At 38.4% G+C, this 26,786-nt stretch overlaps 1 protein-coding gene across 1 annotated transcript; it reads left to right on the top strand.

Moving 5' to 3' along the window:
- Positions 1–311: 311 nt before the first annotated feature.
- asip1 (agouti signaling protein 1) lies at positions 312–25,332 on the top strand. The gene is made up of 4 exons (XM_084543208.1): positions 312–823; positions 20,543–20,714; positions 21,150–21,199; positions 22,089–25,332. Exons 2-4 carry the CDS (start codon positions 20,549–20,551, stop codon positions 22,251–22,253), a joined length of 381 nt encoding a protein of 126 aa, XP_084399334.1. The 5' UTR covers positions 312–823; positions 20,543–20,548; the 3' UTR covers positions 22,254–25,332.
- Positions 25,333–26,786: the final 1,454 nt, after the last annotated feature.

Here is a 26,786-nt window from a genome sequence, read left to right as displayed (position 1 = left end):
GCTCAAGTCAACGAATCTTTGTCACGCATAGGAAAACAGACTGAACACCTGTTTCAAGGTACACTATGCTGCACGGTCAGAATTGCATTCTGGGAAATGCAGGGAATCTCAAGCAGAAGTCGATTGAGGGTAAGTTGATTTACAGAGACAGACGTGCAAAAGATTGCAATCACAAAGTTAACAGAATGTCACAGACAGATGAAACAGATTAGATGAGGCGGATTTTTTTTTAGGCTGGTGTCAACCTCTAATGTAGCACAAGGCTACAGTGGAAACACCTGCCATTACCAGCACTTCTCAGGAGGGTCTGGTTTGCGTTTATCTGTCCATCCTTTGCATAATTTGACCTTTCCCATCCCCCAAATGACTGCCGCACTGGTCCCGCCTCCCCGGTACAAACCTCCCAGTATGTCTTCATCATCAGCAGCAGGGAAAGGTACTGCTACTTAAGCGGAGATAAAAGAAGAAACAGAGGAGAGGGGGAGAAAGAGAGTTGTTTCTAGAAAAAGAAAAGCCTTCGCAAACACAAGACAGACAGAGCCAGGGGAACAAAGACAGAGAAGGGGAAGTCAAATAAAGCAGAAAGGAAGATATTTTGAGAAGAAAAAAAAAATAATCCCAACGAAATCAGAGGTGAAGTGAGAAAAAAGGGAGGAGAGAAAAGGAGTGTAGGAAGGAGTGTAGTGACTTGTGGACCAAAGAAGCAGAGAAATAAAGAGGCAAGAAAAGAAAAAGGAGGGAAGAAGAGCGAAGAGCGGCACACTATAGAATCGAGAAACTGAGAGTGAGATATACTGAAAGACAGCTGGCCCGGGAACCACAGGTAAGTCGAACGGAAATTTTCCTATCTTATTTTGTTTAAACTGTTCCAGGAAATCGCTTTAGCCTTGGAAAAGTCGCGGTGAGGAACGTGCAACAGAGACATCTTGGCTTGCAGCATGTATGGATGAGGAATTTCAGAACAAGCTTATTTTATAATCCTCATGCTTTAATCTTCAGTCAGAAAAAAAAAGAAAGAAGCAGAATTGAGAGAGAAATCATCTTTTGTGGGCTTGTTAAAAGAATTCCGCCAATAATTGTGTGCCAGCTGCTTTAATGATATTTTCCCAGCTGTGGCCTGTGAAGTGCAGCGGACACATTCCACGTTACACTGGTAAAATTTAAATCAGGGCCTGTTAATGAGAAACAAATTAGCCACTGATAAACTGAAATGTGTCGGTTATGTTCTGAGTGTTAAACGCCTGGATTTATTCCACGATGCGAGTGTTCGACACATGTACGCTCAGGCACGAGTAAAATGCCGGAACGAGCACCTTGACTGTAGCTCTGCTGTAAATCTTTACACGTGTATTTAGTTGGGCAGTAATAATGTCAGAAAACTCTGGAGCAGTTTTCCGGATTTTGTTCAAAGCGTAGCGTCGACGTTGTCGGGGCTCCATCTATCGACTACGCCATCTACCAGGGATCGGTGTCGACAACCTCCTTGAAACAGATAGATAAATGTTGGAAAGAAAAGCAGAAATACACATTAAAAGTCAGTTTACTGGAGCCAGCAGCTAGTTATTCTAGTATCAGCAGTGATCAAAGATAAAAACCTGCACTGGTCAGAGTCGAAGCGGCTTCACAGAGAAACTTGATACCGCTTAGGATTTATTTTATATAGACTAAAGTAGAATATATAAAATATGTACATTACTTAATCTGTAACAGTCTTTTCAACATGTCTTAAGACAATAAATACATATTTTTTTATGTTATAAAACGTTATACCTGCAGCTTTAAGTTCAACAGAAAGTGTATAAAAGTTAGAAAACGTTATTTACTCTATATTCAGTTAGACCTTTATTAATTCACAATGAATAATATAATGTTTGCAAAAATGAATGCCAAAGTGAAATAATATTAGAGATAAGCATAGCATTTTTTTTTTAGGGCCGCGTGCTAAAGATCTTCCGACATCTTTTTTATGACAATAAAACAGGAAATAAAAATAAACGAGAAGTAAAATGTCTGTAAGGATTTTGTTATTTATTTTGCACAAGATTTTATTTTAATGTTGAACTTTTGTTAAACAAAGGCCTACCTTTAAATTGAAAAGCTGCTGTGGCCTATAAAAAAGAAAGAAACTGATTCTAAGGATTAGATCATTTTCACTTAATTTTTGAGTTACTGAATAAAAGGATTTATCCATAAAATAGCGGCATTATAAAGCATAATGAACTATCAATATAAGATCAAAACTTTACCTAGAGTGCACTATAATGATGGATCTTAAGGGCATAAAATGCTGCAAGCTTTACATGTAATTTCATTGACAGCGCTCGCTATGGATGTCTGTTGTCAGGAGGTCTGTTTGCTGCATTCCCTCCAGACGGAGGAAAGAAATTTAAAACGCCATCTGGACACGTACCTGCTATTAACACAGTCAGACGGCCAAAGCATATGTTTAACGTTTTCTGGTGGTCGCTCACTTTGATACTGATTTGATACTTTGACTGACCTTGGATTTCTAAACTGGGCTGCAGACCATCAGGAAGCCAATTTTCTTGTGACCTTTAAACGTTTATGGCCAACATGTCGTGTTTGTATCCATTCTGCTGCAGAAAATACAGAAATATTAGTCTCGGTAGCGTCATCGTCTCTGGTATTAACTGATTGTTACTCACATTTCACGTTGTGCATTTAGCTGAAGACAGAGCATTTTATTAGTAGTTTCTGTCTGAGCAGCCATGTTGTGTGTTGCAAAAAAATGCAAAATTTGGTATTTAAAAGTAGAGTATGAGAAATGAAATAATGAATTTACATATTATTAGTTTGGGACAAGAAGTAACAGTACATTAATACAATGAATTTACTTTTTTTGAATTTCTGTTTTAATCATGGCAGTACATTTAAGAAACCAGATTTATTTATTTATTTATTTATTTTTTGGTTTTAGCCAATATTTTAAAAACATAATTTTAGTAGCTGTTCTAAAAGCCACTTTACAAAGTTACATAGTCACGAAAAATCTACCTGTAATCCCTACCCACAATGACCAGATCTTATTTCAATTAAACATTTACTAATATTCTATTCTATTTTACTTATCAACAAATCTGACAAAAACACCTAAACTAAGCTGAGCAGATTAGTAAGGTGTCTTCACATATCCATGAACTCACACTGCAGTTCATCATAACTAAATACAATTATACACCATCGTACTGTCAGAATCTCTCACTAGAGTGACGAAAGTGTAATAATCGCCTACTTAATCCAGTCCCCGATAAATATCCAGTATCCTCCAGTAACGTCTGGGAAAAACTGTGCCCATCTGTTTCAGTAAATTACTGCACATATTTGTGCAGTGCAGGGAAAGAAGTCAGAAGTATTGGTAGACTGACTTAACTATTGCTGATTTAGTGAAGCTGTTTAAAAACAACCAGAGGCAACGTAAGTGCCTCCGCTAATGGAGCATGAAGTTTGCACTGGCATGGTTAAACGTGGCGAATTGACTCACCTGTTGAAAATCTGCAAAAAGACCCATGAGTGAATTTATCCACTAAAACCTTCTGTTAAATGTCCTGTTCTGGTCGGTTGTGGTGTGTTTTATCATTAGACAAACTGACTGAACTCATCTTTGAGAAACAGTATAGAAGAGTAGCTGTGTCTGTTGTCAGAAAGCTGCATACGCATGATGGGTAATAAGTGGGGAATTTGGCTGTGGACGGGTAAATGAAGAGACGCATGCCCAACGGAAAGTGACAAAAAGTTGTTTATGAAATCAAGTCAATCCGTTTCAAACTCATCAATGCAGATTTACTTTTCCAAAGTATAACTACACTGCCTGGCCAAAAAAAAAGTCACCACATGGATTTAACTAACCAAAGAGGTATGAGACTCCTATTGCATAATTACTGCATGGGAGATTATCTTTCAGCTGACAACAAGTTATTTAACTCCAACTGATGCAATGAGTAGCTCCTCATTTCTCATACCAACCATGTCTAAAGACACATCCCGTGGTTATGGAAAAGATGTTAGTCCGTTTGAGAAGGGTCAAATCATTGGCATGCATCAAGCAGAGAAAACATCTAAGGAGATTGAAGAAAATACTAAAACTGGGTTAAGAACTGTCCAACGCATTATTAAAAACTGGAAGGATAGTGGAGAACCATCGCCTTCGAGGAAGAAACGTGGTCGGAAAACAATCCTGATTGATCATGATCGGCAATCACTTGAATGTTTGGTGAAATCAAATCGAGGAAAAACAACAGCAGAACTCAGGGCTATGTTTAATAGTGAAAGTAAGAGCATTTCCACACGTACAATGTGAAGGGAACTCAAGGGATTGGGACTGAACAGCTGTGTAGCCATAAAAAAAACACTAATCAGTGAGGCTAACCGGAAAAACAGGCTTCAGTTTGCTAGGGAGCATAAAGATTGGACTCTGGAGCAATGGAAGAAGGTCATGTGGTCTGAGTGATGGGGGCATCAGGGTAAGAAGAGAGGCAGATGAAGTGATGCACCCATCATGCCTAGTGCCTACTGTACAAGCCTGTGGGGGCAGTGCTATGATCTGGGGTTGCTGCAGTTACTCAGGTCTAGGTTCAGCAACATTATGTGTCCAAAGAATGAGGTCAGCTGACTACCTGAATATACTGAATGACCAGGTTATTCCATCAATGGATTTTTTCTTCCCTGATTCCACGGGCATATTCCAAGACGACAATGCCAGAATTCATGGGGCTTAAGTGTGCTGGAGAAGACTTTGTGCAGTGGTCAGACTCTCATCATCAATACAAGATTTTAGTGAAAAATGAATGCAACAGTATGGAAATAATGGAAATAAATCTTGTGACATTGCAGAAGCTTAGCGAAACAATGCCACAGCAAATGAGTGCTGTAATCAAAGTTAAAGCCAGTCCATCAACCTTTTTTTTGGTGGCAACTTTTTTTTTTGGCCAGGCAGTGTATGTCTCAGTGTTGAATTTAAATTATGGTAGTCTTTATTTTCGAAAACTGTGGTAGACTAGTACACATCATACTAAATGCTACTTTTTATACTTTTGTATTTTACATACATGAGTTTTTGTACTGATCCTATGTGGTACTGTTGATCTTATCCTTTTGTCAGTTCAGTTTTTATATGAAATTTTTGAGCTCACTTGTGTAACTTTGCATATCTTTCAAATGTGGTGTGAATAGAAATGCTATCATACTCGATCTCAGAATTAAGTTTATTGCCAGATTCAATTTAAGTTTGTATCTGGTGCATAACAATGACGGTAAATACAGTAAGAGAAAATATGAGTAAACCAAAAGCAGGTACTGTTTTGTAAAGTCAAAAAGCAAACATATAAAATAGAAACCATACAACAGTATTTAGACTAATGTAAAATGTCTGGTTTTTAATAGATGAGTTTGTGCAGAGTTGTTGAAAATGTATTATGTAAGAAAATGTGTATGGCTACTGAGGATTTTGGAGACTTTCCATCAATGTAACGCGTAGTGTCAGTAGAGCAGGATGAGAGTCCGTCCCCTGATGAGGTCAGTTGCAGACAAGGGCGGAATGGCTCTCGTTTGAAGTTTTGGTCCTAATGGACAGCAGCCTCCTCTCAGAGGTCGGCCTCAATCTTTCCTGCATATTTCCTGTATGAGAGGTGTTCAGGTCCTAGAGACACGGCAGATTTTAGCCAATCACAGCCTCAGCAGAACGAATGCAACACAGCAGTTTCCCTTTGTCCTTTAAGGAGGTGAGGATGAAGTCAATGGAGGTGTAGACATGGAACCGGCTAACTTGAGGAAATGAACAGCTGCTCTGCGCCGTCCAAATCAAGCCGTTCCTGCAGTGTTTGTTTGAAATCCTGATGTGACCACGGAAATATCAACAGTTGAAGTATTTAATTGATTATGGTGCATCAGGAAATGTCCAAATGTTCAGATACTCTGCTGACTAGAATTATGTCCTGCTACCTGTGGAACCGCAAACGAATAAAAGAGAGCAGTGTGCTGCAGCCCCAGACGCCAGAAGATGGACTTGACACAGACGTAAAAAACTACTGTCAGGCTGATTTATCCTCCAGAAGCCGTCCCTCCAAATCTGCCAAGAGTCTGTCCTCTTTCCTTTTAAAATGGCGTCACAGACAGTAGGTTCACAGTAGGTTTCTTGGATCATAATGTTGAGATCTGGAACTTTTCATTGTGGTCTCTGTAAAATGTGCAAAATGTTTTGTATTCACATTACGGATGCACCGAATATTCGGCCACCGAAAGACTTTTATCACCGAAACAACACGTATTATATAAATATTATATAAATACCCACTGGTAGCGATTTGCATTTAATATATCACCTGAACTCCAAACATCCAAGCAAGGAAGTTTCCCAGTGATGGTGCCAAGGCAAAAGGAGTGCCCAATACGTCGATCACGATGACCGGTAGATTGCGTGCCATTGGAAAAAAAAATAAAATGTTTTAAATGTTAGTCTGATCATTTATCTGCTGCACCTCCAAAACAAACAGCAAGACAAACGTTCATCTTTTTGTTTTGTTTTTTCACTTTTTATTGCGACTTGCCCGTTCAGCGGCACACATCCACAGCCATGCTTCAGTTAAGACTGCCGTTTTTCTTAAAGGGACGGCGCTATTTTTGCGGTGCAGTGCACAAATTTTTCTTAATAAAAATAAAAACAAATATGCTCGGTGTAACTGCACAGTGGATCAATGCTGATTTCCAGCCGCAAAAGCTTCTGCTCTATTATGATTTAACATGAGTGGGGTCAATTTAAACATTTTATTTTGAATTTTATTTTATTTTATATTGTGCATTGTTGGAATGTGCTAAATAAATATTTTCATAATTTTGTAATTGATTTGTTCTTTGAAACATTAATATTAATTTATGCAATTGCAATGTCTTGATTTTAGTGAGGTTAGTACACAGTCATAGCCATTAATGCAATGGTACTAATAATTGCCATAACAATTTCTTTCGGCCTTTCGGTTTTCGGCCCTGGGCTCTCCATTTTCGGGTTTCGGTTTCGGGCGAGAATTTTCATTTCGGTGCATCCCTAATTCACATACATTAACAGCAGCGTTTACAGGATGTAATTCCAATAAATTTTTTTTAAACTAATATAATTTATATTGTAGTAAAAAAAAAATAAATCACATAAAAAAGACTTTATGGTTCTATTAGTGCTGCCTTTTTATTTAAACTGACTCAGATTTTTATTTGTTTGGAACATGAGATGAAAAGTGGTAAACAAATGTCTTGATTTAAATAATTCAGATCCACAAAATGTCTTTTATATGGAAATGAAATAAAAATGTATACACAGTGAACACAAAACCCAGAATAGTCAAATAGCCTCAAAAATGTTTTGTTCTTTTGAGCTGCTTCGACTCAAAGCATATTTTCAAAGAGTGGAAATGATTGTTAACCACTTTAGTCAAGCTTCATAATTTGACTAAACATATAAGAGAAGGTTGCCTTTTATTTTAGATACAGTCTGAATCATTTTATCTAACGCATTCAAGAGTAGTCACAGCAACAGTTGCGCTATGAAGTGCCAGAGAGTGAACACTGTGCCAACACCGACAACAGGACCACAGCCTGCGCCGGAACTCCAAATCGCTTGAACTCCAACAGTTTCATTTAATATTATGAGAGAAAGGGGACTCGTTTACAGTTTGCAGATCACAGTTCCAAGAAACATATGCACGTCCTCATTTTTTGTCGAAAAAAAAGCAGAAAATAAGCAGAAAAGTGAACCCTTATTTTACAGTTCTCCCGGGGAGTGTCCTGAATAATGAGCCAGAATCTCAAGCAAGCTGTCAGTGTCACTGAACTCCTCATTAACCGTGTTAGGTACAACTGACACACCATGTTAACTGATACTCTGTTTTATTGTTTCTCAGTGGATCCTGGCTTTAGTCGCAATTTTAAACTGACCTGGTTTTAACCTAAAGCTCCAGGGACCAGGAATTTACCAAAAAAAAAAAAAAAAAAAAAAGGAACACCAGGACATGTGAAATGAGAAAGGGAGTAGGAGTTATAAGTTTACAAGTTTGAGACTCTTTTTTTTTTTTTTTTTTCTAGCCAGTTTATTTGTTATAGCACATTTCGCTGAGCGCCAGACAGCAGACTCTGGATCTGAAATAGGCTGAACCAAACTGTGGGAAAGTGGATTATGGTAGCTTTGGTGAATTAAAAGGAGCTTCGTTCTGGGAGGACGGTGACTCAGAATTTCTTTTCTATTCCCAGGGATTGTGGGGAAAAGACACATTTGCAGCTTAGCTGTGTCATCAAATTTCCTAGCTTTATGGAGAATCATTTTTGGTACATTTAACCAAATCATAAGTGAGATATACAGCAAGAAAACAAATTGGTTTAGAGCCATATGTAGGAATATAGCTGTGTTTTCAGTGCAGAGAGCATGGAGTCAAAGGTCTTTTAACCAAACACACTAAGGAAATAGAGGAATACTAGTCTACTAGTATGTATATATATTTACATACAAAACCCAGTGAGCATCTGTATCGTTGTTAGCGCTAGTCGGACTTCTGTCTGCGCTGTTTACTGCCGCGTTGAATCTGTAGCATTAAGAGTCTGTGATAAAGTTTAGAGAATCAGAGCAAGAGAAGAGAAACGGAAGGGACAAAAGTTGACAAAACCAAAAAGTTCAGAGGGACCTTTTAATTTTTCATCTTCATCACATCGGAACCATTAAATCCACCACTATTTCCACACATATTTCATCCAGAATGAATAAAGTGTAACTGATCATCATTATTCTGGAGAGGCCAGCTCTGTACGATGGTTTGAAACTCCTCTTAGCTTCCTAGCCTCCCAGCTAATAGTTGCTCTTCCATTTTTAATGAAGATTATACACTACTGGTAGGAAGAGTTACTTCCTTTCACACAGGTGCAGGCGATATGTACCAGCTGTTGACTGTAGTGTTTTTGGTCTAGACGCAGGAGACGTGAGGTGTAGTCTGCTTTTGTTGCGAGTGGTTTTTCGATGATGGTTTGTTGTGTCACGGCCTAAAGTACCAGGCACTTGCTGTTCTTTTAAAAGTAAATTTAATGGCCATGTATTCAGATTACATAATACTTTAAGATAGTTTTTTTATATGTATATTCTCATGGAAAAGACAAATTAACGTGTATTTAGATAGATAGATAGTTTCTTTATTCATCCCAAACTGGGAAATTTCACTGTTGCAGCAGCAATGTACAGGCATTCAACACCATACATAAATATAACAAAAAGCTAAAATCAACAATAAAAAATAGAGAACTAAAAAAGAACAAAAATCTATAACCAATATTTACAAAAATTATAAGATAAGTGAATAAGTGAATATTAAAAGTGAATATTATAAAGGTTAAATTAGATTACAATGAAATGTAATGAAATTACAAACAATAAAAAAAACAAGCATGTGCAAATGTGCAAGAAAAACAAAAGTCCAGAGTGTCATCTGTCACTGTTATTAACAGTAATTAATTTAAATCCCTCGCCCTCTAAAGCAGGGGTGTGAAACATATGGCCTGGGGCCTAAAAGTGGCCTGCCAGAGGGTCCAATCTGGCTCACGGGATGAATTTGAAAAGAGTGTTGAAGACATTAACAGTAAGTTTTTAATAAAAGTAACTGCTATTCCCAATTTGCCTGCTAATGGCCGCACTGTTTTAGTCGGAGTTGCGGACATAACACAACACTGAGACCCTGAACTTAACAGCAGATGGAAGCAATTCGGTTGAAATTACACTTATTATTAAGAAATTTGAGGTTGTTCATAAAATGTTTTGTAAAAGAATAGTTCATTAAATGTGAACACTTTCATATTACTTCATTAATTCATGCCATATTCTTTCATGTACTAAAACAAAGGGGAAAATTTGGAATTGTCGTTATTTGCAAGTTATTATGTTATTAGGTTACTGGTCCGGCCCGCTTGAGATCAAATTGGGTTGTGGACTAAAATGACACCCATGCTCTAAAGGACAAACTAATAGATGGATACATAGGTGTGATGTTGCTGTTTTTTATTATTATTAGATCTGCGTCTCAGTCCAAATTAAGTTAATAATTTTAACATATACACATTTATATCAGAAGGTACTTTTAACCATTCTGTACCATAATCTGCTTCTGAATTCCAGTAAGTTTTGAAATCGAATGTGCTTTTCATGCAATTGATCAAATTTAAAGATCTGTGTTTATTTAGCTCTGTTCCCACTCATTTAAGAAGCTCACAGATGGAAAACAAAACAGGATAAATTATTGCCAGTGGGTCAGATACATTTTTTTATTTTTTTTTTTAAATGCAAGCCAAGGGACGAGGTCCTGTGTAAAAGTGGAGCCAGCCGCCGCTGCAGCAGAGCAGGTCAATTTAAAAAAGGAACCCTGTGAGTTTATTGCCAACTTGGTGATGGAAATTACTGAAAATTATTTCAAAATGAGAACCAGGCCACTGGGCCGCTCTGATGTTAGTCATCCTCCGATTCCACCACAGTTTTCTAGACATGTTTCTTCAGATAATATGAGTGTGTGTGTTCAAACAGAAAAAGATGTACGAAGGGGGACCTCTGGGTTCATTTCCACCCGCTGCAAGTCAGATGTTTTGCCGTGGTGTGGCCAGAAAAAAAGAAAAGACACATCTGACCATCTTTGATCTGGGTCAAATTGGCTTCTTAAATCAAATTAGATTTTCCTTTTTTGACTTGTCACAGCACAGTCCTAAATGGATCATAAAGTCTAAAGAATATATTTTACTACTACACTCCTGATCAAAATTTTAAGACCAATTGAAAAATTGCAAGAATTTACATTTTGCACTGTTGGATCTTAAGAAGGTTCTAAGTAGTGCTTCAAAATGCAAAAAGAAGAAATGGGAGTGAGACAAGAAAAAAATTTGAGTAAGCAATTTATTGCAAACAACCATTAAACTGAAATAGGCTGTTCATCAGCTGATCAAAAGTTTAAGACCACATCTCAAAAAAACCCCAAAACCCCCTAAAACAGAAATAAAATTTTCAAAAAAAAGGACTCAGTAATGAGTAGCTGCGCCATTCGTGTTAATCACCTCAAAAATTCGTTTCGGCATGCTTGATGCTAGTGTTTCCAGGAGGCTAGTGGAAATGTTGCTCCAAGTGGTGAAGATGGCTTCACGGAGGGCATCCACTGTCTGGAACTGGTGTCCATTTTTGTAAACTTCCCTTGCCATCCAACCCCAAATGTTCTCAATTGGATTTAGATCAGGGGAACACGCAGGATGGTTCAAAAGAGTGATGTTATTTCTCTGGAAGAAGTCCTTTGTCAGGTGGGCATTGTGAACTGCAGCGTTGTCCTGTTGAAAAACCCAGTCATTACCACACAGACGATGGCCTTCAGTCATGAGGGATGCCCCCTGCAACATCTCCACATAGCCAGCTGCCGTTTGACGCCTCTGCACAACCTGAAGCTCCATTGTTCCATTGAAGGAAAAATGTCCCATGTGTGGTGCTCTCGTGCAAACTCCAAACGGGCAATTTTGTGCCGTTGAAGGAGACGAGGTCTTTGAAGACGTTTTTTGTTCTTAAAACCCTTCTCTCACAGATGCCGTCTAATGGTTATGGGACTGCAGTTGGCACCAGTGACAAGCTTAATTTGGGCCAAGGATCGTCCCGTGTCTTGACGGACAGCCAATTGGATCCTCCGGCTCAGGGCCGGTGAAATTTTTTTGGGTCTACCACTTGACTTTTTTCCCCCATAACCCTCAGGATCTTTTAAGAAGTTTTCAGTTTAATGGTTGTTTGCAATAAATTGCTTACTCAGTTATTTTTTTCTTGTCTCACTCCCATTTCTTCTTTTTGCATTTTGAAGCACTACTTAGAACCTTCTTAAGATCCAACAGTGCAAAATGTAAATTCTTGCAATTTTTCAACTGGTCTTAAAATTTTGATCAGGAGTGTATATTTCTAGCCTGGTCGTTACCATCCTACGTTTCCGCCCGAAATTTGATTTCGGTCTGCACGTTAGTCTGGCCCAATGTAATAGGAATCTGTCTCCGTAATGGGCAGATGCTTATTTTGAGGTTTAAAATCATCGGAGCTCCCTTAACCAATCAGCAACGTTTGGTAATGACGTATATTGTGCGCCGGAGTTCAGGCTCTTACGCTTACCACTTCCGCTTCCAGTTAAATAAATCAAACTTTTCCCAAAGCCAGTTGGAAGGAGAGCTACGACGTCCTTGCCATTTATAAAATTGACAAGACAAGCCTCTTGTTCTGGTTTTAATTCTGTGATGCTCTCGAGAGTTGAGACAACTTCGCGGGTAGCTTCTAGCGTCTCTTCCTCCGTCGCCATTGTTGCTATTCTGTTGAACTACAAGCTCCGCTGGCTGGACTACAAGCAACTCGGCAGGCGAGTTTCACGTCATCACTCAACTGTTCACTGATTGGCTAAGACTGCGCGGTTACACGCGAACCGCAGAAGGGCAATTTGGCCAGACTCCGTGCCAGACCGAAATCAAATTTCGGGCGGAAACGTAGGATGGTGACGACCAGGCTAGTATATTTCAGCAACTTATGTTTGATTAAATTTACATCTCTTTTACTGGTAATTACAACCAGCATGAAAGTGACTGTCTGCTAATGAGAGCCAATCATTTACAGACACAGTAGTCCAGAATTGTTCCACCTGTGTTAGTGTAATCTACTAAAAGCCTGTTCTAATGAAAGCTGGCAGCCATTAAGAGGAGAAATGAGGATTGAATGAGGATTAGCTGGATTCTTAAAATGATACAATTCAATTTTTAACTGACTGACTTTCTCTGTGTGTGTTTCATGTGCATTAAAGCCTCTACTTTAAACAGAAACACAAATCTCGCCCCGTACAGTGGATGCGGCTGCAGAAATGTGTTTCTTGTCAGGGTGTGTAACTCGCGTGCGTGTGTTGCTCACTTAAGTGCAACATAAATTACAAAACGCTCTCAGCGTGTCACAGAATAGCATGGTCAAGAGGCCAAGAGAAGAGTTGTTGAGTAACACCACAAGTTTTAGTTCTTTTCCACAACGCTGTAAAGTGGAAATAATGTCTATCTTTCTCAAAGTCTTGTTTATTAAAATTTTAAAGTTTATATTTTTGCAAGAGTGAAGAAAATTTTAATCAAAATGAGAAATCATGTTTAAACTATCCCTCCACACTTCATTGCATCTATAGAGAAATACGGATAAATCCATGAACAAGCTCAAACTCCCCATCTGCAGCCTGAATGAAGAATTCATAGTGCCAGGGGAGGTGCAGCAATAAAATGAATCCTAAAAGTCTGTCAGGCTGGCATCAAGGTCAGGCTAGAGCAGACGTGGAGAGCAGTGGAGACCATGGGTGTCGGTGAGTCATGGCTGAGGTGCGGGGTGCTGGTAGGTGCAGAGCAGCTGGGTGAGAGGCGCTACACTTGGTATCACGACCTCGCTCAGAGGGCCATGGGAGATTTAAAAGTCCACTGCTTTGGACTGGGAGAAGCCAACATGACCTGCCACCTCTTCGGGTCTTGGCTAGCAATGACACAAGACCGGGGGCTGAAAATTAACGTAAGGAAGAACATAAAGTTCCAAGAAACTGTCACCAGATTGAACTAACCCTTCCCTTGGTCAAATGAATTGATGGGACAAACCAGACGAAGGCGGCAAAGTAGGAAAGAGTTAGTGCAAGAATACTAAAGCGACAGGCGGTGAGGGAGGTGGGAACTTATTAGGGTGGAATGTAGACTGTTTGCAGGCCAGTCCCTCTACTGGCGCAGAGTTGATTGTTGTGTCACTGCATGATTTATACATTTCTGTTTTCTTCTTGGGCGGCACAGTGGCGAGGTGGGCCTTTCTGTATAGAGTTTGCATGTTCTCCCTGTGTCTGCGTGGATTCTCTCCGGGTACTCCGGCTTCCTCCCACTGTCCAAAGACATGTTTGTTAGGTTAATTGGTGATTCTAAATTGGCCGTAGGTGTGATTGTGAGTGTGAATGGTTGTCTGTCTCTCTGCGTTAGCCCTGCGATAGGGCTAACGCGACCTGTCCAACCTGTCCAAGGTGTACCCCGCCTCTAGCCCGTTGACAGCTGGGATAGGCTCCAGCAGACCCCGCGACCCTTCACAGGACAAGCTGTTACAGAAGATGAATGAATGAATGTTTTCTTCTTAGACATTTGGCAGCCAACCACCATTACAACAGAGGAGGAAGGCACGCTTTGACAGGGATGTGGTTTTGGTTTATAACTGTCCTAAAATAAATAACAACAAAAGATCAGCCTTGTATGAAGCCTGTTACCTGTTGTTTTACAAATGCCTGGATTGGCCCCGATACAAGATGATGTACAGTATGTTTTTCAGTATTACATTTTCGTACATCTTAAAATCTCTAAATCGCTACCAGCTTTGGGTTTAGTGTTTGACAGCTATGTGAGAAAGAAGATCTGGATGGAGTGATGTGCTAGGTAATTGAAAACCTCTGCGGCTGTAAATAAACAGCATGGTAAAGCCTACGTCTCCCCTTAGCAATAACGCTCAGCTAAACTTTACTACTGTGATCCTAAGCGACCTGGAATTTACAGGAGCTCTCCCTTCAGCACCACATAACCTGAAGATATGGTGGAGGTATTATTTCTTTTCACAAGAGAACTCAATAACAGGACGTATTTGTCTTTTTCTGACCTTGTGTCCGTCTCATGATTGTGTTACTTGCACACAGGCTTCATCAGAGTAATTGAAGGCATTTGGGTGTTTTTACTGCTGTCTGTGAGAATATTGTCGTTCCTCATTTTCACTTTCTTCTTATTGGGAAATGTCCAAAAGCATTTGTTGCGAGGAGGCCTCTCATCCTTGTAGCTCATATATGGAATTTCAGTGACTGAATCAACTTGTTAAGGTGAAATAAATAGTGGGGTTTAAATGTATTTACATGTTTATTGCAGCACGATCTGTTTTAGGAATTTATTAGGTCAACATTACAAAAATCTGAAGAATGTCTGAGACCAACCGAGATGTGTAATTGCAAAGTTAGCTAGCTTAAAGTTTTTCGAGGGTTTTATCGAGGAGTGAAAATTGACTGAACATGTACTTCAAAACAACACTTCTCACTGAAATATGGTTATTTAAATGCTGGATAAAACACAGACATATGTTTCCTATTTCATTTATAACCTGCAAATCACCCATGATGATTTAAAACTTCTATCAAGAAAACACTGTGAGGATATGATGCTTTCTTCACCCTGTATTCTCCTACAGTGTGCACCACATATCTAGAAAGCTTCATGGGGAGAAACTAGCCTTCACAATTCATAAATCTGCCTCCACATCTGCACATATTTTGCAGCTTGTTAGCTTTCCTTCTGGGTTTTCTGTCATTGCGTCACCTCTTCATTATTTTCTGCCTTTAAAATGTATCAGTGCACTGAAGTGTGTTTTTTAAAGCCTCATGAGAAACAGTTGGCACAGTTCATTGTTGATGCTTTAAAGTCTAACCACATGCATCAAGGTGGCTCGAGGTGCCGTTTGATATATACACAGTGTGTCTGACACATTTGCTTGATGTTTCCCCTGCTTTCAAAGGAACCGTTTAAAGTGACACTCAAAAATCAGTCAGTCGTTTGAACCCTGTAGGAATGAGGCGCCTGTAGATCTTTTGCAGTTTCCTGTTTTGCAAAGTAAAGTGACTGTGGTCATCTTGGATTAAGAAGCTTTGAGCTGATTCCGAAACAGTCACTGAAGGAAATATTGTCGCATGATTTGTCACATATCGAATGGTTATTTTGTGCCCGTTAATAATATCGGCCTGAATATAATTAACACATATACTTAACACACCGCCTGCAGAGGTCTTGTGTGGAAAACTTTAGCTGATGTTTTAATCGGATGAATTCGGGTGATTTTTGGCTCCTAAAAACTTTTTATGTTGATTAAAATTACAATGTTACACACTGTTCCCACTGCAGCTGTGAAACTAATTGTGCATCAGTTGTTGGCTAGTGAATCTAGTTGGCTATTTACTCATTTTTGGACTGTGGAAATTGTGTCGCCATGCATTGTAATTTTCATCCTACGCGCCTTTGGGAAATTAAATCATTTTGCAGCTGCTGTTTGGGCACACAGGTTTAATGTGGTGCTCTGAAAGATGATGATCAAGGGTGCGTTGGGGGAAGAAGTAAAAGTTCACAATGCAAAGAAAAAATATTTTTTAATCTCTTTCACTAAATTCTCAAAATAACTGTAATAAGAATTCAGTTCATATTCCTTTTAGCTTTATTACCTTGTCCATCACCTTTTAAAATGAATTTTATTGTCAGTACTCGGCTATAAATCTGAGTTATTACTTCAACAAAGGATAAAGTCGGCAGAAACTGAATATACGTAAAAATGACACATGCTCATAAAAATGTGCAAGTTGTTCAACAGTTCCAAGTATTATTTTACTCTTTGCAAACACAGATATAACAGAATATTGATTGGATTATTGATCCCACAGGACAGTAGCACACAGGATCAGTTTATATAAAAAAAAAAAAGAGAAAAGAGTAATACAGAGGAAAATATATAAGATTAAAGGAATATCATCATAATACACAATTTGAAATTTTCACATATGGCTGTAGGTACTGCTCGGCACTTGCAACTAGTTTTCTCAGCTTGTCTCTGAATTAAATGCCGTATAAATAACATTGCAAAAAAATCAAACAAGCAAGTGTATTCACTGATGAATGGAGAGACTTTAGGTATCTTAATGGAACAATAAAACTTTTCACAAATGTCTGTTAAGGCTAAGTCAAAAGCCAAATCATAAATTACCAAATTTATACTACAGCTATTATTTATTTGTGGATCAGTGCCACTGAAGGAGCAATACGGCTCACTTTAAACCTAACTTTTAGTGAACTCGTGTTTTAATCCATTTACAGTTGTTTTTGTCTCGTTTTGTTTTTTTTGGCAGTATTTGTCCATTCCTCATACAAACTGCAGCCAATAAACCCTAAACCAAATTAAAGAAACTCTCAACATCATCCAGTTGTGAGGAAATAATACACAACACATGAGATTTAACCATTAGATTATCATGATAGAAAATCACGTCTGCATGAAGACCGCTTTATACTTAATTGGAAGAATAAAAAAGATGACTAAGAGACCTGAAAGACTCTCTGGTGTTCCAAAAGTCTGGATAAACACGTTAAAGAAATATGACACTCCTATTGACCTGCAAACCTGCCCAGCGGCTCACACTAGACTTCCTACAGGGCTGTAGACTTCTGTTTGTCCAACGTTGTTGCTGTTCATTAGCACTTGGTCAGTGTGAGAAAGGCAGCAGTCCCCTGTGTTTTGGTTTATGCAGCACTGACACTGTGTCATTTATTTTTCAAGTGAATTTGCAGACTCACAAACACAAGTCTTAGAGTATCTGTATTCTGCAGAGCAAAGTAAATAACCATGTTTAACCACCACCCACTATGAAGTGAACAAACCTTGAAAAGGTATAAGCTTTGTAAACATGGAAGTGAATCACATTGTTTATAACAGTAAGCAGTCCAGTAAAGGAACATCTACCGGCAACGGTTATATATATCTTGATGATTATAAGATGACTGTAGGAATCCAACATGAGGTTATTTTAACAACTGACAAATAAATGTTTTTAACTGGTTCTGTTGAGGCAACACCTATCCTTTGCTGCATTTAGCTGGGCACTTCTTTTTCACGAATTATCAGAATAACTGACCAGAATAAAAACGCCTAACGTGACCATGCCAATCAGATTGAGAGGGGTGGTCTAAACCTTTGAAGTATAAAAAAAAAAAAAAAAAAAAGCTCTCCAATAACTGTAAACACCTGATCTGATTGTTTCTCTCTGGTAGAGATAAATCTATTTTCTCTGTGCATATTTGCCCGTCGTGGGGTAAACATCAGGTGTGACTAGTTTCCAGGATGGACAGAAACATGGATTCAGAGACAAATAGTTGAACAACTCCTAATTCTTTTCCCTGGGGATCAATAATGTCTCTTCTTAAAACAAAAAAACAAACAAAGAACCCCACAGTTGTTCAAACAAGTTTTTGAAAAGGTGACTGAAGCCAGATTTCATGTGGACAGCAACTTTCATCTCCTCCTGCTGAATCAATTCAGTGTTGTCATGTATGTTATGTTATATTTCTTATCACATCATTTAGCTTCCATGTAAACAGTTAAATTGGAATCAGAATGATTTCAATCTAAAAAGCCGCATATACAAATCTCTATTACATACAGTAAACGGGAATAAAGCTTATTGAGTGCCACCTGTTTTGCCAGCTGTTCAACTCTCAATTGACAAAGTTTAGAAAAAAGAAAAGCTGAATATGCACACACACCAAACAATTAACAGGCAAATGGCTATGGCTAGTTTCACATCTGCAATGGTTCCATTCATTTAAAAAATATGGAGACTGTCATATGAGGAAACGTTTTTCTTTGTAGTCTGAGATTCTTTGTCTAAATTTGAACATCATTATGTCAGGTCTGATCCTGTCAAGCCTCCAGTTTTATTTAGACTGCTGGAAGCAATGTAGAGCAGTTTAGTAGAGTTAGAGCAGTTTCATGAAAACATCACCTAAAAAACAACACATGTGCAGCTTATGCGCAGCACACGTGACCCCAATTGAAACTCCGTCACATATATTTGAAAAATTCCAAATAAGCTCCTTTAAAAAATAATAATAAAAAAAAAATATATATTGAGAGAGAGAGAGTTGAGAACTATAATAAAAAAATGTCATATTTTAAATAAAGGGAGAGAAATGTTCCTTCTCCTTCTAATCAGTTCCTTGCAGCCAGCTTGGATTTGAGTCAGGCAATTACATTCAGTGTGTCCAGGTCACGTAGCGTCTTATTTTTGTTGATCTTGGTTAATAGTAGTTAATATTCTTTTCCTCACTGTTAATTTGTCTGATATACAACTGGATCTGACCAGATTCCCTTTCAGAAATGCATTTTAATCCTGTATTCAATATTCATTTGTGCCACTTATCTCACTTATCTGTAGCTGGGTTCATAGAAGCCGACCAAGCAATATAGCCCACATGTCCTTCTCACCAGTGACCAAAAATCTCAAAAGAAAGGTGCACAGGATACATATTTGATAGCTATCCAAAGTCTCCTCAGCTTATTTTAAAGTGAATGGTTAGTGGGAATACTTAGATATAACTTTTGGAGGGAGATCTAAGGCTGGAGGTACATTTGTGATTAACTGTGTTTGTGTGGGCTTAATAGTTGCCTCTGGTCTGAAAACCTCCCCTTACCACAATATTTTCGCAGCGGAAAGTCGGTCTGGGGTCGAACTCTTGGGAAATGATTATGCTCGAGCAAAGATCTGCTGGGTCAAATTGGGGTTTATATGGTGATGGACAAAAAAGTAACAACAATGTAGTCATACCCGTCATTTGAGAACTGTTGACTTAAATTTGTTTACAACAAAATGGCTCCGATTGGTTGTAGGACAATCCCATTTTTTCGATGTATCGGTTGAAAAAAAGCCGCATAATTAAATGCAACGCCTGGCCAGGCTGCCCCACTTGTCCTATGTACATTTGTAGAGTCAGTTGTTCACATCCTGAAATGAACGTTATGCATATACAATATGCAGTATTCACCTCACTGGGAAAGGCAGAGCAGGGGCAGTATGTGGATGTGAATCTACGTGCGTGAAAAGGCTTTGATTTCCGGCTAAATCAGACTGGATGGTTACAGCCTTAAAACTCAATGTAGCTAAAGCAGAAACATTTCTTCGAACTAACCTGTAGCTGCTAGTTTTCAGCTTTATGTTCAGTGTTTACAATAAGCAGTCACCATGAAGATGCACTGCCTCCAGCCAGAGCAGAGGTGACAAACCTGCAAGCAGCAACAGTAATGAAGCCAGAATTATTTGTACCACAATCACAAAACAAATGTCAAGGAAACAGAGAACTTTATAGCAAATATGAACCCGTGGTTATCACCAAGAAGAACAGAGAGGCCTTGGGGACCAGTTATTTTTTTCAACAAAATACCTGTCATTTATTAGGTAGATTTTGTGCAGGGCAGGAACACATATTGGAACTTTTCAAAAAAAGCACCAGAAGTCAGGCTGCCGCTGTTACCCTGCTTCTAAAATACCAGGCAAACAACCATTTGACGGAGCGCTGAGGGCAAGCAATTGGAGACATGCAGGTGACTCTGAACAAAACATTTAAATCTTTGCTGTTCTGACGATGTTCAGGCCCTCAATAATGAGATCCAACTCTGGTAGTCTGTTAAAACATTTAAACAAAATGTCACATCTTAGGATCAAACAGCTGTAAATGGAAGTTGTGCTGCAGACATATCAAGATATAATGAGCAAGATAATGAGATGTATCCAGGAGTGTACTGTTGTTTAGCTGCATCCTTTTAAGAAATGTGGTGGAGCCCTTCAAGTTCCACAGAGGAGTAATTTAAATAAAGTGTACATTTATTTGAATTCTTACCTGTTGAAACAAACATTAACAAGTGTCCGTGGTGGTCATTTCCTTCCAGAGAAAGATGCATGCCTCCCTGCTGCTTGGCTGCTTTCTCCTCGCTGCAACACAGTACTTCCTTGGCTCTGCACACATGATCCCCGATGAGAGACTCTCCACCAACAGAGTCGTTGTATCTAATGCCTTGTCGCAAAACCTAGAAATAGGATCACCCTCTGTTGTTATCGTGGGTAAGTGAAAAAACTGTAGTGTCAATGATATGCCTGGACTTCAGCCAACGTATGAATATCAGTTAATTGTCATTATCATTGGGCCTTTCTGTGTGGAGTTTGTATGTTCTCCCTGTGTCTGCGTGGGTTCTCTCCGGGTACTCCAGCTTCCTCCCACCATCCAAAGACATGCTCATTAGGTTAACTGGTGATTCTAAATTGGCCGTAGGTGTGCGTGTGAGTGTGAATGGTTGTCTGTCTCTCTGTGTTGGCCCTGCAATGGACTGGCGATCTTTCCAGGGTGTACCCCCGCCTCTCACCCGATGACAGCTGGGATAGGCTCCAGCAGACCCCCGCGACTCTTAACAGGAATAAGCGGGTATAGAAGATGAATGAATGAATGTCACTATCATTTTATACGTTGACGATGTGTTATTTTCCTTTGTTCCCTTTCAGAGTTACCAAAATCAGTGAAGAAGAACAAGAAAACAAAGAAACCAAAAAAGGTTAGCCTTAAATTGTAACAGAAACTGTGTAGAAACTGTCAGATGATCCCGATTATGGCCGTTAGATTTGACTGAAAGGTCCGTGTACTTTTTGGTATTGGTTTTAGACTTAAAAAAAAAATAAATAAAAAGTTTATTTCATTTTCAGTTTAAAAAGCAAAAACAAAAAATACTGGACAAGAATTAATGAATTTATCGTTCATGCTTTAATATATGAAAAAGAAAACAGAAAGAGAACTAAACAAGAAAATAGTCATTATTTGATTCATATAAAACCAGAAGTTAAGTGAAGAAGAAAAAGTTGTTTACAGTAGCCAATGATTTTGTAGCCCTCTGTGAAAAACTTTTGTTGTTCAAAACAGAGCAGGGACATGACTTTGGAAAAATATTCAGATGCCATCTGAATTTATCTCTGAGCGTTTGTCTTCTGAATATGGAGAAGTGGGAGTAATGCACAGTTCTTGATTGCTGCAAATTTCAGATGCAAGCTACTTCTGGCTTCATTTAAAGAAAATACTTATTTTGACTTGTTGCACTTTATTTTACATTTATATCACCTTGGTGATGTACGAAATTAAAGTCAAATATCAACTTTGTCTGTTTACTTTTGTGTTTTAATTTAAAAATTAAAGTAAAATATACCAAATACCAAAAAATGCATGGACCTTGAATGCTTTGTCATTGTTGTTTGAAGTGGAGATTTTTCCAACACACCTTATTGTGAAAATCAAGTATGAACTGTTTTTTTTCCCCCCACAATGCACACTATGTTTTGATAAATTTGTTCTCAATAAAGTTGTTAATATGTAGATATGTTTTGTATCTTACAGTAAACTGCAGTAACAGTATTATCTCACATACTGGATTTTTTTTTCTTTGTGTTTTTCAGAACAAATTTGGGGTGAAAAAGCGTCCTCCTCCACCTGCAGGCTGTGTTGCCCTTTGGGGAAGCTGTAAATCTCCTGGCAATGTGTGCTGTGATTACTGTGCTTTCTGCCAGTGTCGGCTCTTCAAAACTGTCTGTTACTGCAGAATGGGCAACCCCCGCTGCTGAACGGCCGGCTGCTGCCTGTCTCCGCTCCAAGCTGACAGAACAAAACTTCGTGCTAAAGCAAACCACTTGCTGTGAAAACCATGGGAGGGGATCACTCCTCGACCCTGGTTTGTAATTTTGCCCCTAAAATTCACTGCATGAAAGCACTTTATCATGGAAGACTGCTGCACAGTGAACTATGCAAAAATGATACAGGATGTAATGCTTAAGCACTTCTTTGAAACTCACAAAGGTTTTAAAACACTATTTTAAACTTCAGTTTGAATAAATAAAATTTATTTGCAAAATATTGTCTTATTTCCACACATAAATTCATCAATGTGCAGCACCATTAAAATGGGTATTGTGTATTTTATGAAGCTTTGTACAATCAGTGCTTTTACTTTATTTTATATGACTTAGATTTTGTTACATTTAGTGTGTACACACAGCAAATATCAAGCATTTAATTTAATATAAATTGTTAGCTGGAAATTCCTACCACAGTGACATGAATCCACATACCATAAGGAACCAAAAAAGTGGATCTCTCAGTATTTTAGGAGCTGCCAAATCCTTAAATCCTTAAATTTATACAAAATGGTGACTGATCTGATCAGGACTTTTCAATCAAGTTAAGAGGGGTGGTGTAAACCTTGGATAACCTGTTTAATAGTAAAATATCAGCACTTAATAACCATGTAAACACTTAATCCAGTCGTCTCTGGTTGGAATAAGTCCATTCTCTCTGAGCATGTTTGCTCCACAAGGGTTAACACCAGGTGACATGACAAGTTTCCATGAGGAACAAAAACATGGAGGTAGAAAAACAACCAGTTATTCAAACAAGTGAAGCTGGCATCCAGATCGGGAGCAACGTTGAAAAAAAAAAAAAAGGCTCCATCTTGGTAATTTTCTTCAATTGTATGAATTCAGGGTTGTCAATAAAGTCGATGAAAAAACTACTACTTCCGTTACATTTTTGGCAGATTTGGCAGAACCTCTTTGCACTGTGTCTGATGTCATGTGGCAAGTTAACACATATCTTATCAGCTCATTTTATTTATCTTCAATGTAAACAGTATGTTGAAGCCGTGGTTTATTGTTAGACAGGACTAAGCTATTGGGCTATTAATAAAAAAGGAACACTATATTGGCTGAGACCTCTTTGGGCTGAAGGAACAAGAAGGATGAACTTGTTGCACAGAAAAAATACATTTAGCGCAATAAAGTCTTGATAAAGACAAAGCTGAGGAGTGTGCACCAAACTACTCCAGAAGCATTTTCTTTTCACCTGCCAATCATTAGATTGTCTTGTTTAATGAGAACTTTGACTTTCTCATCATCTGTGTTTTGTTACCGAGGAAAATAAATCCGGCTCAGAAGTCTCCTTCAGTTTTAAATCACCGTCTGACAGCTGGGCAGAAAGCAAACATGTTTCCTGGAACCTCCGGTCTGTGACTTCCAGTAAGTCACTGATAAATTACATGAATTTTTACATTCCCATTGGAGATCTACAATGAAAAATAATGAGATATTTTTAATGACTGATTTCAATGGAGAGTCTGTAGCATGGATGGATGGACTTTTTGAAATGGAATGATAATCTGGCATAGTAGAGCATTAATAAACAACACTGACCATGGCTGCTTCTGGAAACTCTGGCACCAGGTTTTTATTTCATTTTGGTTTTTGGTGATAACTGTTTATGGTCGTCCAGTTGTTGCTGGAGAGAGGGATGTCTGGAGTTCCTTACTTAGCCTGTTGCCACCACAACCCGACCTCGGATAAGCGGTTGGAAATTAATGAATGTTTATGGTCTTTTGCGATTCATTTTTTCGTAGATGATGCTGAGGTTTCCTGCCTGTTTTTGTCGTTAGTCCCATCTTTTTTTGTTATTCCATGTTAGCATATTTTCAGTGGGAGTATAGGTAAATCTAGTGGTGTAATGTTTTTCTGTTTTCTTTCCTAGCACTGGCAACATGTTAGGAAAACTAGCAGAGACATAACTGATAAGTGAAAGATCTGTATGATCTTGGAGATGCAAGCTATTACTTGCCATTCCCACTGGTTCGGTTTAATTTAGATTTTGTCAAGGAATATTTCAGTTGTTGTTCCAAAAGGTTTAATTCTATATCATGTGAAATTCATTCTAGACCTACTCTGTGACATTTCCTCTTAAATAAGGCTTAAACCATTAAGAATTAACGCAGCTATAAACTTCATTGTTTTATATGTCTGTATATTTTGGCTCTAATGACACCCCATAAATGAAACTTGCTCATTTAAACCACAGTTTCATTTAACAACACACTGATAAAGTTAGTGACCTGCTGGTTAACAGAGTGGAACAAAGGATATAAAGAGCCAGATACTTTTAGTTGGAGAACACGTAACCAGACTAAAGAGTAAATATAGGACGTGCATAATCAGTCAAACAGAAACACCACTGGTGCAGGCTTGATGTGTAAATAGTAAAGATGCTGTTACCTATAACAAGTTCAAGCCTACTCACATTGATATCATCTGTTGTTGTGATGATTTGTTCTCCAAAGACTCTGTAGTTACGTCTATAAATATATTTTTTAACATTTAATACGATACCAACATCAAATGTTACCAGTATGGGTCACAACATCTGTCATAATTTTTTTTGCCAATAACTGACTGCCGTGAGTCTGGGAATAACTCAAATAAAAATAAAAATCTTAAGCATACTAAGACTTTACATGTAGAGTGAGGGGTATTTGTTGGTTAATATATCAACAAACAATAAAAATACACACACAACTTTTTCTGGCTTTTGTATTAAAGCCTGTCCAGTGGTTTTGAAATCTCAGTGTTTCCCACAAAATTTCATGAGACCCCAACGTTTTTTTTTTTTTGCCTACATCTCAATAAAAGCCCCTAATTATTACGCTATTCTAACTATTAAAAACTATTTATACAGTGTATGGCACATAAAATAAGAGCTTGCATTTTTTATCAGTCCGTATTTAAATTACGGTAATAACGCAAATATTAGATTTAGAGACAAATAGCAGCCTCTGCTGTTCATGTACATGAATACTAAACATAAGCTGTTGAAACATGGCATTCTATGGACAAATGTATGTAAGATTAAATAAAGTATCAATGAATAAAACATATTTTAAGAAAACTGTTTAAGTTTAATCTAACTTTTTGTGTGAGGAATATGTTTTCATTTGTGGCTGTCCATTTATTTTTTTAAATTACAGCTAAAGAGTATTTGCTCCACAATTTCCTGATTCAGGCCGACCTAGTGGGGTCGATGCAGTTTTTTGGCTACATTCCTCAAGTTCTTCCCTAAGAGAGCTTTAAGGCATCTGGTTTGGAGAGAAGGGGGATAAAGGAAAAGGGATTACTGCAGACAGCTGGTAGACAGACAGGAGAAAGATGCTGAAGTACCGACAGAAAGCAGATCACATCAGGGCCAGCCATTTCCTCTTAGGGTGACTGTTAGAAGGTTAGTTGCTTTACCCTAAGGACCAGTTTCTTTTTTGTCCTCCAACTTCAAGGGGGAGTAATGTGCTCATTTTTGTACGGTGACATTGGGTGTCCTGAAAGGCGCCTATAAATAAAAAAAATTATCATCATCATTATGAGAAACCAAAGTGTGGTGAAGAAGATGCAACACTAGAAAATCTAACTGCACAAATGTTTGAGATTTTGTTAGCCTAACCTAACCTTATATAAAGAGTATGAAGTAAGTAATACCGACACTAGCCACTGCGCGACACACCAGTAGTAACACAGCACCACAGTCTGTTTGTCACCTAAAGCAGCAGCCTCAAACCATTTTCGCACCATGGACCGGTTTCAATCAATACAATTTTCATTGTGCATATACCAAATCATAATTGTAAAAAAATAAATATAGTGAATGTATTTAATATTAACAAATAAAATGACTCTGCTACACTATATTACTCCAGAGGGTTATCTTTTAGTGCAGGGTGCTTTGTCAGTGTGGTGAAGCAGTTTTAAAAGCTTCATGGCCTTGTTGGATAGCCAGTCACCATATATTACAGAGTGGGTTTGGAGCATGTAAATCACCTGTTGCAATAAACCCGTAGTTCAAGTAGGACTCCTGGTAGGGCTGAACGATATGGACAATATTTCATATCTCGATAATTATGCCAGATATCTCGATATCGATACCATTTTTTTAAAGCCCTCTTTCGAGACTGTGTACACGGGTACCATGTCTTTTGCAATGTGGTATGTTATAGCGTCTGTAATGTGTTTATGTCTGGTGGACGTCGACTCATACGGTGTAACGCTACTGAACCCATCAGCAATCAAACTTTGATTGGGCTTCTTTTGGGATCACTGAGAAGTCCCCGGTGTTTCTCTCATTGCAATACACTCTTCGTGCAGCACGTGATGGTGTTGTTTCATGTGGTGAAACATGTTTTTTGTGCTATCTTTCTTACCAGCACAACACCTCACTCTGGTTTACATCATCATTTTTAAATCCAAAATACCTCGAAATAATGGAAGATGATTTATGTTTTGGCACCAAATCAGATT

The sequence above is a fragment of the Chelon labrosus genome (assembly GCF_963514085.1).
Source record: "Chelon labrosus genome assembly, chromosome: 4".
In the NCBI taxonomy this organism is placed as follows: domain Eukaryota; kingdom Metazoa; phylum Chordata; class Actinopteri; order Mugiliformes; family Mugilidae; genus Chelon; species Chelon labrosus.
Note: the sequence above shows the minus strand (reverse complement) of the source record. Positions and strands in the feature narration are given on the sequence as shown.